Source organism: Nanorana parkeri, unplaced genomic scaffold (genome assembly GCF_000935625.1).
Source record: "Nanorana parkeri isolate BGI_ZX_2015 unplaced genomic scaffold, ASM93562v1 scaffold97, whole genome shotgun sequence".
In the NCBI taxonomy this organism is placed as follows: domain Eukaryota; kingdom Metazoa; phylum Chordata; class Amphibia; order Anura; family Dicroglossidae; genus Nanorana; species Nanorana parkeri.
The window spans coordinates 40,540-56,947 of record NW_017306365.1 but is presented as its reverse complement, the minus strand read 5'-3'; the positions used below and the strand labels follow the sequence as shown (position 1 = coordinate 56,947).

The following is a 16,408-nucleotide window of genomic DNA, read 5'->3' as shown; positions in this document are numbered from 1 at the left end:
CCCCACCACAACCCTTTCCCCCCCCCAGATTTTTTTTTTTTTTTTTTTTGTAGCAATAAGTTTTATTGAAAGTTAGTGAGCAGTGTCACAATAAAAGAGTCATACAACAAAGTTGCAAACATTAACAAGAAGCCAAATGATACACAGCTTAAGGAGGAAGGAATCCATAGTAATGAAGCCATCGTCCCATACATAGACTGAAGGAGGGATACCAGAATAGGCACAGGTTATCTTCAAACAGAAGATAAAAAGAAAAGTATCAAAAATAGCATTTAGTCAAATATTCAAGTCTTTAAACAGAGCCGTACTCTTAATACGGCAAGGACTAAAAACTCAAACCTGAATACTATTAAAATATGAACGAACCAGAGCATTACCTGCAGCATTATACGTTATACATATTCTCACAGTGTAACGGGGAATTGCTAGGGTAACTGGTGGTGGTAAAAGGTTTAGCGTGGAAAATGAGGGAGGTCATTAGTGGGTCTAAATGTATATGGGGATCGGAAGGAGGGGTTCATGGAGTCAGCCAGGTAGAGCCAGTAAAGTATGTATATAACCATACATACGAAGATTTTGTCTTTTTATTATGACATTCTCATAGGCAACAAAACCATTGAAGATATCTGATGTCACACATACCACAGCTGACTGACCAGCTCACTTCCATTGGGCATCTCCATAATAGCACAAGCAAAGCAATGACACTCTAAGTGGCACACTTTGCTGTGCAGTTGGAAGGTTAGTAATAAAGGACTGTGCCTGCAGCTGTTAAGATATAATTATGCAATTATGCTTCCAGCTAGACACTGCCAGCTTTACTTTGCTGTACAGGAACTCAACTTCAAGAATTTACATGTGTAGGCTATCATTCATAAAATACACAAATCTAGAAATCTGAATAATGGAAACAAAATATTTGCAAGAAAATGGCTTTGGTTATAAGATCCCCAGCAGGCAACTGGAGATATACAGTGCTGTTTACAATAATGACAATACATTTTGGTATCTGTTTCATTATCACTTTGGCAGGTCAGTATCCACTCTAGGGCATGTAATACAACACATTCCCTGGAGGAAAAGTTGCCAACAGTTGTATTGTATAGTTAATATCTCAAAAATAGATTTTATTTTTATAGCATAACTACTTACAAGTGGTAATCATATATTATCAGCCATAATGAGCCAGAGTAAATAGTCAAACCTCATTCGCCTCCGTTCAGTTTTAACCATACAAAGACAGACCAATTTCATTTTTTTGCTGCCTTTCTCACTGCTGCAAAGATGCATACTCTGTATTTGTCCTAGTGACCATTGCTACTGGCACTACAAGCGAACGAAAAATCTAAGATTTAGAGTTGTTACCAGAACAGGATTTGGAGGAGAAAACTTATTCCTGTGACAAATGGAGGGATTTACCTCACTTTCTCGCTTTCTGTTGTTTCAACAGCACATGAAGTAAAGGAACATTTCTCCAGTAAAAGAAATGGGGAAAAAGCCCTGTCACGGGTTTAATTTCCTACTCTATCAAAAATGAAAAAAAATGGCTTTAGGTATAATTTAATTTTTATAACAGTTTAAACTGCCCATTGTTACTTATGTTTCTTGCACTAGAGACAAGGTTTGCACATGCAATTTTGCATAAGCTAAGCGAACATGTACGTTTTGTAGCAGATTTATTCATTTTCAGGTGCTAAAGTGGGTGTTATGGGTGAAATCAAGACAGCAATGTTCCATCTGTTGAAAGCAGGCAATCATTGCTTGCTGACAAGTGACATAGAGCTTTTATGGAAGTTTAGAAAGAGCTTCAGTATTCACAAGGTTGGCTCGCTGGTAAGTTATATTAGTTATTATACAAGTTAATTATATAAGTTAATGATATAATAACTAGTTATATTAGTTATTATATAAGTTAAATTGGCATTTAGAGTTAAGTTTTAAAGTTAAGCATAAGTTACACTTCTATTTATGTATCATCATAAAGTATTTTGTGGGGTGTTATAGTTGATGTAGTCAAGGCTGAAACAAGGTGGACTATGCAGCATGGAAATAGGTCATGCATTTCTTGCATTCAAAATGTATACGTTTGTTTTTAATTATGTTTTTAATTCTTTAGGGTTTTTTTTCCCTTCATCATCTGTCTTGCAAAGTTTATTCTGTTTTATATTATTTTGCCTAATTTGGTAGGTAATGCAGACACCATGCTAACAGACAGATTAAAGCAGAATGTTGCCCTTGACGAGCTTTGGTCCCGATTGTTTAAAAAAAATAAAATAATAAGAGTTTTATTTTTGGTTTTCAATACAAAAAGTACAAAAATACATACACGCATAGATACATAGAGCAGGCACGTCTGACCATCCACATATGACCTTCATACGCAATAACTTCCAACATGGCACATATGTAGTTAGAACAGGTATGTCTATGCTCTTTCGGCTTAATATTCAATCCGTATGTACCTTGAGACACCCGGGCATCAGCACGTTGTAAGAAGCATGTGCCTTGTTAGCACTACCGTGCATTTCCCATACGGGGCATGGGGTGAGATGATACGGCTGTGTCATCTCCCATCGTACCATAGAACGTAAGTGGTCCCGATTATTTTTCCAATTGACATTGAAAAAAATTGCAATAGGTACAAAGAATCCACTTTCACTGCCTGTAATGGCATGGCACAATGATACGCAACTGCCTACAAGTGTGTCCTTCCTTGTAAAGTGGCAGGTAGGTGCACAGCTTACTGCAAGAGCATGACCGTTACAGACAGGGCTCTTGGACATCTTTCAGGCCCTATGCTCCTCCCTGGTTTGCCGTGTGCATGATTCGGCTTTTCCTACCATGGCTCCTGGACATCTAGCTACATCCATGAGAGGCCATAAATCACCACCCTGGAACACTCTGCTCCTTTTCATCGCTTTGCACAATTTCTGGCACTGTACCCTATAGTTTAGCCTTTCTGAACCAGGGTTCCGTGGAACACTAGGGTTCCTCCTGAAGATTCTAGGGGTTCCTTGAGCAGTAAGCAAATTGACCTCCTAGGTACACTTACTACCAACACAGAGGGGCAATGTTCCACTAACCACTACTGCAAGAGTTAACTTCTATACTGACCATTAATGTTAGAGAACACTACAATATTTACTGTCTGTTTTTTCTGTTGTCATTATACATTTTTAAGATTATTACTGAAAATGTTTTGATGTATAGAGCAAGGGGTGTTCAAAAAATGATATGCCCTTGGTGTCATGTAGGTACTAGGTAGTAAAATATATCACCAGCACACTGTGGTCAAATCTTCAAAAAGATCATTTTATTGATGTGCACGCATCTTGTTACATTGCAATGTGAAAAGATGTGTGTGCATCGATAAAATTATCACTTTTTGAATATCTGACCACGGTGTACTGGTGATATATTTTAAAAAAATGATATGCCCTGGGAGTTATATAGGTACTAGGTATAGACCGAAGCCAACCAAACTCCATGCAAATGACAGCTGGGTGGAGCCAGCCGTGATCTCATGGCTCGCTCTGCCCAGTTGTAATGACAGATCAGAGTCCCCAAATGACCCAGGGACGCTGATCTGTCATTAAACAACAACTGTGTGGAGCCGGCCATGACGTCACAGCCGGCTCCGCCCAGTTGTTATTCATTGTCCAAGACCTGCTAGAAGACTCTGGCAGGTGCCGGCCAAAAGGCTTTTTAAAAATTATTTTAAAATTTTCTTTTTTTTTCTTTAAACGATTTTAATTTATTTTTAATTTTCCTACTTACATTTTTTAAATAATTTTTCAAATTTTTAAAATTAATTTTGCTGATTTTCTATTCTGCTCGGTACTTCGGAGCTACAGAGCAGAATAACTGAGCTGAATGTTGCTCGGCAGCATTCGGCTATTCACTTACTGCCGTTTGTCCTCTATGAGATTAGGGGCGAACGGCAGCGAGTGAGCTGCCGGAGCTTCGGCTCAGCCGATCCAGATGTTGGATCGGCTGAGTCGAAGTCCTGCTGCACTTCAGCTCAGCCGAACATACAGAGCATGTTCGGCTGACCAAAGGCAGCTGATGTATGGCTGATTTTAGCTGATGTATGGCTGAAATCAGCCGTACAAGCCAGTGATTAGCCGAACAGCGTTTGGCTCACTTCACTTTGGCTGGGTTATTCACTCGGTTGCCTTCGGCAGCTTTGTGAGTAACCCCCTTAGTGATCACACTAATGTACCATTAGCTGTGGTTTTAGCAGCGGTTCCCTGAGACTTAAAAAGAAAATTAATGGTTCCTCCTTGCTAAAAAGTGTGAGAAATGTGTGCAGACATGCCAGTTTGAGTAGAAAAATACTCCCCTGCAAACTATATCCATGATAAATGTATACTTCATTCATGTTCAATTTATGCACACACAAACTTTTGTGATTTAGGTGTAAATGTGCGTGCGCTGTCAAGCGATTTTTTTTTTACATGCAAAACTTTGCACTTTTGTTTTACCGTATCAGACCAATGAAATGCTTTGCAGAAATTCATATATGATAAACAGTATATATAGCATCCACATTTTAATTTGGATTGATTATCTTAGATAGGATGCATCTTTCATGAACCCATGTTGATTCTTTATTAGATTATTTTCTAAAATATATTTCTGTTTATTATCTCTTAGTTTCTCTTCAAACAATTTCATTTTTTAACTTTGCCTAACATTCATATGTTTCTGTACCCACCTTGTTCAGTATTTTATTGATTACCAACTTAAATGCAATTTTCTCTCTTTGACTATCCTATTAAAAATACAATATTAAATAGCAAAAGAAAACACTTTTTTTTCCTCCAACCATACTATTTGTCATTTACCAATGGTAGACAAAAGGCCCCAAATTAAAATCCTAACATAGGAATATCTCAAGAATTGGATTTTAGAGAACCATTTGTGATAATAGTTTTGTTTCACACACACTATGCTACCTGACGGCTAATAATTCTGTCGAACAATGAAAACTATTGTTATACAAGTTATGTTTCCATGAAAAGGAAAGAAATATATTTTATACAATATTTCCAATTACACATTCACATAAAGGAAACAATTTTTTATTGACAAGTAGATATTTTAAAAAACTATTGCTTTCCTTTAATCCCATTTTTGATCTGTCACTTTTTAAAAACAGTCATGACAGATCAAAGGTGGGCTTAAAGAAAGTCAGCAATTTTTGATTTGGTGTTTAAATTTTCGATTTGTAAAAAAATAGTGAAAAGTGTAAAAACATTAAAAATAAGGGACAAATAAATGAATGTATGTATTGCATTTTTTTTTAGCTGTGCTGGTTTTGTTACAAAAAATACTACAAATCAAAACTGGGAAAAAAAGTTTTTTTTTACGTTTTTTCCTCTTTTTTTTATTTGTATTTGTCCTAAGTGAGGCGTTAAACACACATATGTGATATAAATATATAGCCCTATCTGTCCTCTAAAAAACAATATATAATATGTGTGGGTGCACTTTGTAAGAAAGTATATTACTGACGTGGAAGAATCACACAGCAAAAATGTCAAAAGTGTGTCAGTCATTTACGAACAGAAACTAAAAACAAGCTCAGTCATGAAGGGGTTAAACGAGCAGTGGCTCCTACTACTCGCCCGGCGCCCGAAACTGCATGTCTCGGGCGTCGGGATTCGCTCCATAAGACGCAGGCACATTTCCCCCCTCCTTTTGGGGGGAAAAAAGTGCGTCTTATGGAGCGAAAAATACGGTATTTGTTTCTCATATATTATCACCGTGACTAATTAAATTGTCTCACAAATATTGTCATAGCTATTTATGTCACTTTATTATTCAAAAAGTTTTTGTCTTCAGCTTGTGTGACCAGCATTACTGGGTATGTGATTAGGCATCTTCTCAATAAAGGAAAAGGAAATTCCCCTTTAAGAAAAATAATCCATATGTGATTATTCTTCTTCCATTTAAAAAGCCAACTTAAATGGAACAGAGATTCCATTTAAGTTGGCTTCTTCAATAAAGAATTTGACTACATGAGAACAGGAAACTCAATGCAGAGGCACTTTTCACTAGTTATGCATAAAAAAGGCATATAAAAATACCTAGAAGTTTGCAAAAAGAAGATCATTTAAATCTTCTGGCAAATACTTTAGCATTCTACTTACTATTTGCCAGTATTAGCTAACAGGGCCATATTGCGCTCAGCCTGCAGCAGCATATGATTCAAAGCTTATGGACTCATTAAGAAACACATGGCATCCACTCTCCTAGTGCCCTCCATTAACAGCGCACTGCACCCAGCCTGTGAACCCCCAAGCAGCTCATTATACATCAGCTATGCACTCAAGTAAAGCAAAATGAACATTGTAGCACCTACCATATGGCACCTAACCTGTATCTACAATTTTTATATATTAACTGTGCTATATCAGCCTGTCTCTACTCAGCCACGACCTTACTGAATGTGGCCAGTTCTGCCAGCACATTGTATACAGGCCACCAACCCTCAGAGTGGTTTGTAACTGCTGGCAGGGCAGAAGTGCAGTGATCCTACACGTGTGGGCTTAATTAATCAAAATGCTTGAAAGAAGAATCATCCACATTGTTTAAAATTCCAACTATAATTTTCCCAATTCAGATGTGTAACTATAAGGGAGAATGTGAATAATTGCTTGCAGATCATAGAAAAATCATCTTAAGGGTGCATTCACACCAAAATCGGAATGGAAACGGCAAGTGCATGGAGAGTCCATTGATTGTACCTTCCAATTTTCTTCTGATCCCTTGCATTCCGTCGCATTTTTAAAGATTTTTTGACAAGCTTTATGTGAAGTAACATATCCTGAATGGACATACTTCACTGTAATGACTTGTGTTGCGTTGCCGTGTGTGAGCATGCATTTTTTATGCGCCGCGCTGAAAAAAAGTAGAGCACGGGTGTGAATGGTGTCTTAATGAGGTTCACTGTGCCAAGGCTTAGGAACGTGGGTCACAGAGGTCCCTACTGTGACCTGACCTTAGAGTTCTACAATCTCAGCCTATCAGTGGTATTAATTGAAAAATAAAATCAAAAAAGACATGTTTAGTAATTTTTTTCACTCAAAACAATGGGGTATACATATCCTTCTGAATGTGGTAAATAAATCTAGTTAACCCTTTTTTTAAACGGTTTGGATGATAAAGTCCAAGCTGATGTAATACTGCTCAGTGGAGTTCCATGATAATTCCTGCACTAGGTACCAATTGTAGAATTTAACGCTGTAAAAATATGCTAATCGTGCAACTTAGACGCTGGTAGTGTGGGTGTGGGTGTGTGGTTGGGGGGGGGTTGTTGTAGATGACCACCACCCTTCACTTTCTTCCTAAATAATTAGTGCATGCCTAAACTTATGACCTAATGCTTTGTTAAATTAAACCATTGCATTTGTTCAGTTTTATTGCTAATACAATAGTTGAGTAAACTGTGATACACTAATACATGATAGAGTCTAACGACTGTGTGTGGATGACTGTACAAGAAGATTACATTTTGACTGTGTTTGTTACAATCTAAAACAGGCTATGTAGCAATAATACATTAACAGTAAGAAGGTGACCATACACAACTCCCTTGTGCTGTATTTTTTGTTGACACAGATAATTGGGTTGTAGCAGGTCTATAAAGCGATCATTACAACATGATATAAAAATACTAAGGTCTATATATCATAAGATCACCATTTATAGTGAATTCAACCCCAAAAACCGGTATGAATGAATATGTCCAGGTACAATTCAAGGGGGAGGGGGGTTGTTGTTAAATCCTGCATGAAATCCATTAAACCTTTTTCATGCAGGGAGAGGGGGATTTTAATGCTTCATGGGAGACATGCCAAAAACACCAGGCCTTACATGCTTGAGAAATGCCTTTGAACTGTATTTATGTTACTGAACAGTACGATTTTCACTGTATTGATTGGTGGAAATAGCAGCCACAACAGATCTAAAATACGAATGTGTACTCCTAAAAAAACCCCCAAAAAGTCTTCAACTTCATATGTGTGCACAAACAGTGATGCCCCCGTCACTGTATCCTCAACTATTCCCAAAATATTCAAAATATAGACTACAGGTATGTGTTTGGTAGAGTTTGGCTTGCCCAAAGACAGTATGGGAGCACTTTAAAAAGGAAGCAAAAAGAAAGCGATAAGAAAGGTTTTATCTTGCAATAAAAATGTGATTATACTGTCTGAGAGACAATAGCAACAAATCATTTGCTGGACAGTTAGTTAAACCGCAGGGCTAGGCCAAAATAAAAAGAGGGAGACCAGGCAAGTTTGATTTTTCAATAAACATTATAGTGTACTACTAAGAGACAATAGTCACAAATATTGTATGGTGGCTGGACCGTATAGCTCCAGATAGCAGTGGAGGACCAAGTGCTATCTGGAACTACAAAAAAAGCTACAATTTAACCACCCGTCAAGTCCAGTGGTCTGAGCCCCACTTTGTCCAAGCCTCTTTGCACTACACCCCCTCTTCACTGTCTACACTTTTTGGTGACACAGGCAAATCTGCCCTTCATTTGCAAAATGTCAACGCATACTTGTGTGATAAAGTAGTGTGCACCAAAGCACCACATATTTACCCCAATTGCCACAGCTGCAGGACAAAGTGATGGTCAAGCTGCTCCATCAAGAGTCAGGGCACATCTACATTTTCTATCTCAGAGTGACCATACTATACAGCACCAGCACGTGCAGGAGGTAGTAAAGTGGCGACAAAGCCCTTCTTCTTCCAACTTCAAGGTGCAGAGCAGCCAGATGTCTGCAAGTGCTGCTAATGTGCCATTTCCCCCAACCTTTTCTGCTAATCCCACCATAGCCCCACAAACATGCTATGAGGCAGAATTATTTGATCACATGACCGCTCACTTGCTGCAGGAGATTAATCTTGGTCATGCACAATCATTCCTTCTTTAGATATTGAGGATGAGGAAGATAGCACTATGACAATAGAGAGAGAGGAGGATTCAGCCACACAAGAGTTGGGGGATATCAGGCAAGGACTAGCAAGAGGCAGTTATGTTCCACCAGCTGGAGCTTACTGTGAAGTGGGTTCCAGCAATGTGGATAATAAGGCACCTGTGGGTGTCACTAACTGAAGAGGAGGAATGTTCTGAGGAAGACGAATAATAGCGAGGAAGAATTTTGTCCAGGGGAAGCTTGCAGAGGACCGGAAGGAGTAGCCTTCCTAATCCATTTGGCAACACTGCCCCATAGGTCGATGCCACTGCTATCTCCAAGACCGGTCCACAGAGCTCTGCAGTGCTGGACATTTTTACTGTATCTGCTTATCTGCTCTGGAGTGGAACAAAAAATAATCTCATATCACGCCCATGTCCTAATGCCAGCTTGGCAAAACTGCTAGCTTTGCAGCTGCTCCCATCTCAGCTATGGAATCAGCCCTCTTCTGTGAGTTTATGGTCTAAACCAGGCCTTCTTAAACTTTTTCCACTCGTGACACCTTTTCGGCCGAGGACATTTTTGTGTGACCCCAGCATCGGACAGTATCTCTCCCCCCAGCGTCGGTCGATACGTGGTCAGGAAGGTACCAAGTGCAGGGGGGGGGACCGTAGTAATTGCACCGCACATATTAAACTAAAAAAAAAACCCATCTTGCTTGGAGCCTGGGCCTCCCCCGCGCTGCATACAATTACTTTCCATGCCCCTCTGATGGCAGCCCTGGCCGGGATTCAGATCGCGACCCCCCCCATTCACTTGCGCGACCCCACATGGGGTTGCGACCCACACTTTAAGAAGCCTAAGAAACTACACCACAGTGCCAAGTACCCAGTCCTAATTATTTTGCACAGAAATTCATCCCTGCCCTCCACCATCATGTGGAATGTAATGTGTTTGTGTTGTGTTGGTCCTTAAAAGTATTTTTGGTTGTGCAGATCTGTGGCACAAAAGAAAATGAGAAAATGTACACCAGCACTGCAGTTCAAAGGACACAAGCATAGTTTGTTAAAGTAGATGTAAAAAAAAAAACTTTACTATACCACTATCTTCTGGGATAGATGTGCACTGTAATGGGTTGGAGTGCAATCTAGTGGGACTTTAAGCACACAGCTATCTTAGGAGGCAGCTGCGAGGCTCGGTGACATCACCCATGCCTCCCGGAAGCCTCACAAGCCGAAACAAGGCGGCTATTTTTTTTATTCATTTAGCAACAGCTTTATTTTGAAATAGCCTTTGCAAATTATTTGACATGGAGAGGTGGGTGCTTTTGAAAGAGCAGACATACCATTTTCATGGAAGGTTCACTTTTAAAAAAGGCCTTTGAAAAAACAATTGCAACCAGCAACAATTAAGAAATATGCCCAGTGAAAAAACACATACAGCCTGTTAACAGTGCAGTATAAGTGAAAAGGGACAGACTGTATGGAGTCCACAAGACATAGTAGCATTAAGATAGACAGCAATGTGCGACCTACATGACATTTAATATGGGTTTACATTTACTATAACAGACTGACAGTGCAAGACCTACACTAATCTCTCCCTATGCACTTTATCAACAGCAATCCCTTTACTTTCAGTAAACCATCTACTATACAATATTTTAATTACATAATTTCATTTTGGCTCAATTCTCTGCAGACCTTTGCACAACAAAAATTTATTTGTCTATAGAATGTTATACATTTAATATGTTTAGAACAAAATGAACTACCCTAGATTTTTTTTGGTTCTATCAAAATAGTAAGTAACATTGCATTGTAATGGTTTGCTTAGTTTTTGTTGGGTTCTGGTGTTATAATGTCAATGCACCAAAAGAACTATGTTTTCTAACAAAAAAGTTATTTTGCAGTGTTGATTTCTGATGAATCATTGGACTATACCCTTTTCTAACAGAAGAATAATTCTGCAACCTACGTCGTATAAACACAACGTAGCATTTTTCTCTTGAATGAGGCTGCATTCGCTGTGCTATTATGAAGTCAGCAGTTCTGACACTGTTGCTTCTGTTGCCGCTAAAGACACAGGCATCTGCTTGCCAAGCTCAACCTACTCAGACACAAAACTACTCATTTATTATCAAGGTAAGATTGACAAAAATGGCATTCACCCAAACAAAATCAGACACAAAACGATTACAATCAATCCTATGAACAGACAGAGGCTGCAGCTATTTTCACAGGGATGCACGCAATGAATCTCCTGCCCTAACGCAGAGAATATGCAATAAATCAGTGCATGAATATATTCAGAATAAATTATTTCATGTTATTGGTTTTAATGGTACTACTGTAAATGGTGCAGGCTTACTCACATTGACTATACCTAAAACAATGAAGGGGTACATCTACTAAGCACTTTGGGTTTCCCTGTACAGTAGAATAAAGTTTTCATATGGAATTAAAGCCATTTTTATAAAAATTTTCTGTTGCTGATTAAAAATGTCTGCTCCACTGTCCTTTCTCAGAAAGTGCAACCGTGCCTACAAATGGTTCAATGCATAGTGATAACTGGTTACACCTGTGGCAAAAGCCTGATATGAATGGTTTTTTTTTTTGCTTTAAGATACATACAATAATCACTGATTGGTGGAGGTTTACATTTATGGGGAAAAAACAGTCTTGACCAGCCACTTAATATATTCAGTCATATACTGTCCAAAACTCAATGCTCAATGAAGAACTGGAGGATGTGTTTTTTTTTTTTTTTACTGAGGAACAATTACCAGTACTTTATTGCTAATGATGCTGCAAAATCATGAGCTTATGTGAAATCTAACTATGAAGGACAAAAAGTATCTGTTACTTGGGAGAGTGTAGAAAGGCCAAGCTTGGATTTAGTGTTGCCAGCCCCATTCCTCCCATTCCTGATTTGGATGTGTTAGATCTATTTGAAGACTTTTTATGAGCAGCTGAAAGAATGCACGTGAATATAAACACTATTTGACTGTGTTTCAGGTCCTCATACTTCATATAGAAGCACAGTGTGCATATTTCTACCTCGTGAAGCGACTGCCCTCTTACAATGCTAGGCCCAACCTCTCTAAAATGATTTCTAATTCATGAAATTGAATGCAAAAAAATGGTATTACTATGGTGTGATGTATGCACTCATGCACACTAAAGATAAGCACATTAGATCTTGAAGCTTCCAGTGTTAGTCAGTTGGTCTGAGCAAAGTGACTCCTTCAAGGTTATAGAGAAAAAGCAGTGAAGCAAAGCTTGTGATCTCCCTTTTCAAAGATGAAACACAATGGCACAATCCTTTCCGATTCCTGTGTATTTAAACCTTATTTATGCAATAAATCATTATTCCATTGTGGGGACATGTCAAACTCTGATGAATTCTTAAATTTATGCAACAATATGAAAAAACACTTGTTTGACCAAAATTGTAGGCTTTGTTCTTTTTGTTACCTGAAGTCGCTATATGGGTGAATAATCCAAAATCCAGCAGACTTCACCCGATCTTGCTCCCTTTCCACAGCTTTCTGACTGCCAAACATCCGCAAGGAAAATTTGTTCACCCCAGGTTGTAGAAGCGCCCCAAACTGCCTGTGCATAAAACTACTCTGTTCCTCATCCCCTCCAGATAAAGTCTGTTCTCTTCCTTCAACCTTTACAGAAGTACTGTGCTGGTCAGCGCTCTGAGGTTGGGACGCTGGATGAGCTGCTTGAGAACGGCCTGCACTTGTTTCTCCTGAAGTGTCCATGGTAGGAGACTTCTCATCAGTAGGGCTAAGGTCCCCTTCTGATATAAGCCTTCTCCCTTCACTAGGGTCTGAATCATGAAGGTGCCGGCCACAGCTGGCAATGGAGGAGAGACTACCTGTAAATCTCCTGCAGTCTCCATTGCTACTTGTTCTTTGGGATTTTCCTACTTCAGTTTCCATAACTAGATGGGTATCCTTTGCTCCAGGTCGTGGGTCAAGAATCTTAAGCGCAGAAGGTGAGGGCAATGGTTTCAGCTTAATGCTCTTTTTCCAGGTGTCTCTCTCTTCACCTTCCTCTTCGTCCATTATAGATGCTTTGGATCCGATGTGCTGAGGGAGGCTGTACAGACGCTTCCTCATAGAGGGGTGCAGTCTGTCCATTGTCTGCCAGGATACTCCCCCACTGAAAGCTTCTCTGCTGCTGGCTGATGTCAGCCCCTATGTGCCACTGCTGGGGGCATGTCAGCACCTCTTCCTGCCTCAGGTGCACAGACTGAGAAGTCTGTGTCTCAAATGCATCAGCAGCAGTCGCAGCATCCTGACAGTGCTAGAGGTGCCAGGAGGAGCCTGTGGTCCATGTTTGCTTGTCTTTGCTCAGATGCCAAGCAATGAGATGATGAAGACTTTGCAGGAGGGTATGAAATGCAACAGACGAGCAGAACAGTTCAGTCAGCAGCCGGTCAGGGGAGGGACTGGACTAGGGCTGCCCAGAAGAACAAAAGGAACAAATCATAATAAAAAGAGAAAAAGAGTATTCCCTCCCTCTTTTCCTCCCTCCCTGTCTCCTTGACTCTGGCTGCTGCCCATACTAAGCAGCCTGACAGAAGCTGCAGCATCAGAGGCTGCTGACATCAGACTGATCACTTATTCCTCACGCAGCCCCTGCTACTGGCAATATTCATGAAGCTATCTGATCTATTGTGTTGCCATAGAAGCGTTGACTGCACACAAGCTATATCTCCTTGAGCCCTATGTCCAGCTCATTAACATAACACTTTCAAGGCAAGGGATGTGACCTTTGGGCAGCAAGTGTGAGGTCAAATGTCCATATATGTCCCTGAAAGAGAATAGGGGTTAATCGTATTGATGTACATAAGTATTTAAGGGCAAAATAACGTGTCTTTAGCTACATGGGAATGTCTGTATCTAAACAGATGGCTTACTAAAAATTTTTTTAATGACTAAGCAGGAAAAGTGTCAGTCTCATACTTTTCTACACACCAATAGACCCTGTGCCAGATGTACCGATTTAGCAAAAACATAATTATCTGTAACTCTAATTGCACACGACAATTTATATACAGAATGAAAAATAGAATTTTAGGCACTTTATACTAAATTTCCAGTTTAATGTGCCAACTCCATTTCAGTAATTCAATCTCAACACAGCTTTATGTTTATCCTAAAAATATTGTATTCCTAAAAACTACATCTGCTGTAAGTGTACTCAATGTACCCACTACCCTTTAAAAACAAAAATGGATAAAAACCATTTTACTACTGTGCTTTGGTTTCCCATATTATAATCTCTTTTTTTTTACTTCAGATACAGAATAACTCTAGATACACAAGTTAATGTACCAGATAAATCTCACTGTTTCAAGAATATTTAGTAACAGGTGATGTATTGATAAGATAAGATAACATAAGGTCATAAGATGTAAGCAAAAATGAATTATATGTTGTATCACATAATCCACAATATATAATTTGCACCTTTTGTAAAGGCAGTAGGAATTGGCAACCAAGGCATTTCCAATAAGATTAAGTTTATTCATAGAATGTGGCTATATCAGAAAACACGTGCTAGCTTATTTAAAGGAAACTTTTAATTAGAAAAATAAAGGGTCTGCCATTGCTGACCTTGTTCTGAAAATGCTAGTTGCCTGGCTGGGCCACTGGCTTCAGTATGTTCCAAGTCACTTACTGCAATAATTATAGTGATCAGAAAATGTACAGAAAATGTTAGAAATTCTTATGTGCATACATGTTCTGGGTAAGTGAATCAAAGTACTGAAGCAAGGTAATTAGTATTTTCAGATATGAGGTCAATAAAACAGCCTCCTTTTTCTCATGGCAGGTTTCCTTTAGTAAGGAGCTACTCAGTAGCAACTCATAGCATCCTGACAGATGTCACCCATTTCCAGGTTTGACTATAATAAATAGAAATTTGGTTCCTTTGGGTTACTGAACTTTACACATAGTCAGTGGATATTATAGAGCCCAAACTGTAGAACTAAATAAAGTCACATGGGCTGATATAGAACTATACAAATGTAAATAGGTATACTGGTCCCTATCCTTTGAATGCCCTGACCACTATTGAGAGATCTATATCTGTTCCACATATGGGCAGACCATTTCACAATTGTGTCAGTATCAGGTGTGAATTTATATTATATGATGGGCAGTGAAAGGATTGAAAACAGTACAGACTGGGCACTTAAAGTGTATCTTAAAACAAAACCAAATAGTAATATATTGTAGCTTGTCAATCCTCAAATCTAGTGGCTACATTTGCTTCCTTTATTGTCTTAATTTTTGCATGGTGATTCAGCCAGTAACCCACTTCCTGTTCGAAGATGGCTACACTCTATAGAGGAGCAAGGGAGCCACCCTTAGACAGCAGCTTAGTCAACTTGTGGAGAGGGTAGTGTTAGATGGGTTAGTACATCTAGCTAAAACTTTTTAAGCAACTAAAGCAACAGTTTTTGTTTCCTTTTTGGATAAAGGTTCTACATAAATGAATAAAAGCTGACATTGTAAGAACCTCTTTAAGTATTAGATGGTTTGCCTCATTCCTCTTACTGCCACTTTGCTGGACAGCTTCATCTGGTCAAGGAAGTTGAAAAATAACTGGCCAGATCACCACGTGAAAATAAAGGAAAAAAAGCCTAACAAAATTAAAACTATTGCAGCTGCCACATTTAACAATTGCTAAGATGCAACATATTACATTTCTGTGTTTGGGTTTAGATAAGCTTTAGGCACCGTGCAATGCATAGAGGGAGGAGGCGGAAAAGCATGCTTTAACATACCAAGGAGGTACCTGGTATTTCCAAGGGCTCTGGCTGATGAACTGGATGCTGGGGAGAACATAAGAAAGTTATTAGTAGGATAAGAATGCGCTATAAAGAGAAACTGTTACTTTACCTTGCCAAAGTGACAGGTTTTCTTTAAAATAATTTTTCACTGATGTTTTAAATGTTCCCCTGAAGCAGGGGTAGGCAAACTCTGGCCCTCCAGCTACAAATCCTATCATGCATCTGCCTCTGGGAGTCATGCCTGTGGCTGTTAGAATCTTGCAATGCCTAATGGGATTTATAGTTGCACCACTGGCGAGTCGGAGTTTGCCTACTCCTGCCTTAAAGCATTACACTTGGTATTGGGTCGTACACTCAGAGAAGTAACTTGAAATTTTAAAGGAAACATTGTAATCCTTACTGCTAATTACAGCCTGTCAGAAGGACATCTGAGACACTAAAACACTCATCCTACAGAAGCTGTTAGTTATTAAATGATTGCTTGGTAATACTATATTAGTAAAATACACGAGCAACATAAAAAGTCTGCATGAATGCACTGTACCAGCACTTCACTTCAAAAGGGTAAACAGCATTGTTTAAGTGGGCCAACATAAGACTCTAAGCTAAACTAAATTAAGTTAGGTCTCTGTAGATTTATCTTTAGAGCTGGCATGCAT

The 16,408-nt window shown here is 39.1% G+C and overlaps 1 protein-coding gene across 1 annotated transcript in view; it reads right to left on the bottom strand.

Moving 5' to 3' along the window:
- The window catches only part of HCN4 (hyperpolarization activated cyclic nucleotide gated potassium channel 4), a 92,219-nt gene extending 78,780 nt beyond the window's left edge, over positions 1-13,439 (bottom strand). Inside the window, exon 1 of the mRNA XM_018552776.1 lies at positions 12,410-13,439. Within this exon, the coding sequence (XP_018408278.1) occupies positions 12,410-13,086 (677 nt within the window). The 5' untranslated portion in view covers positions 13,087-13,439. The remainder of the gene's footprint in view (positions 1-12,409) is intronic.
- Between the last annotated feature and the right edge of the window lie 2,969 nt (positions 13,440-16,408).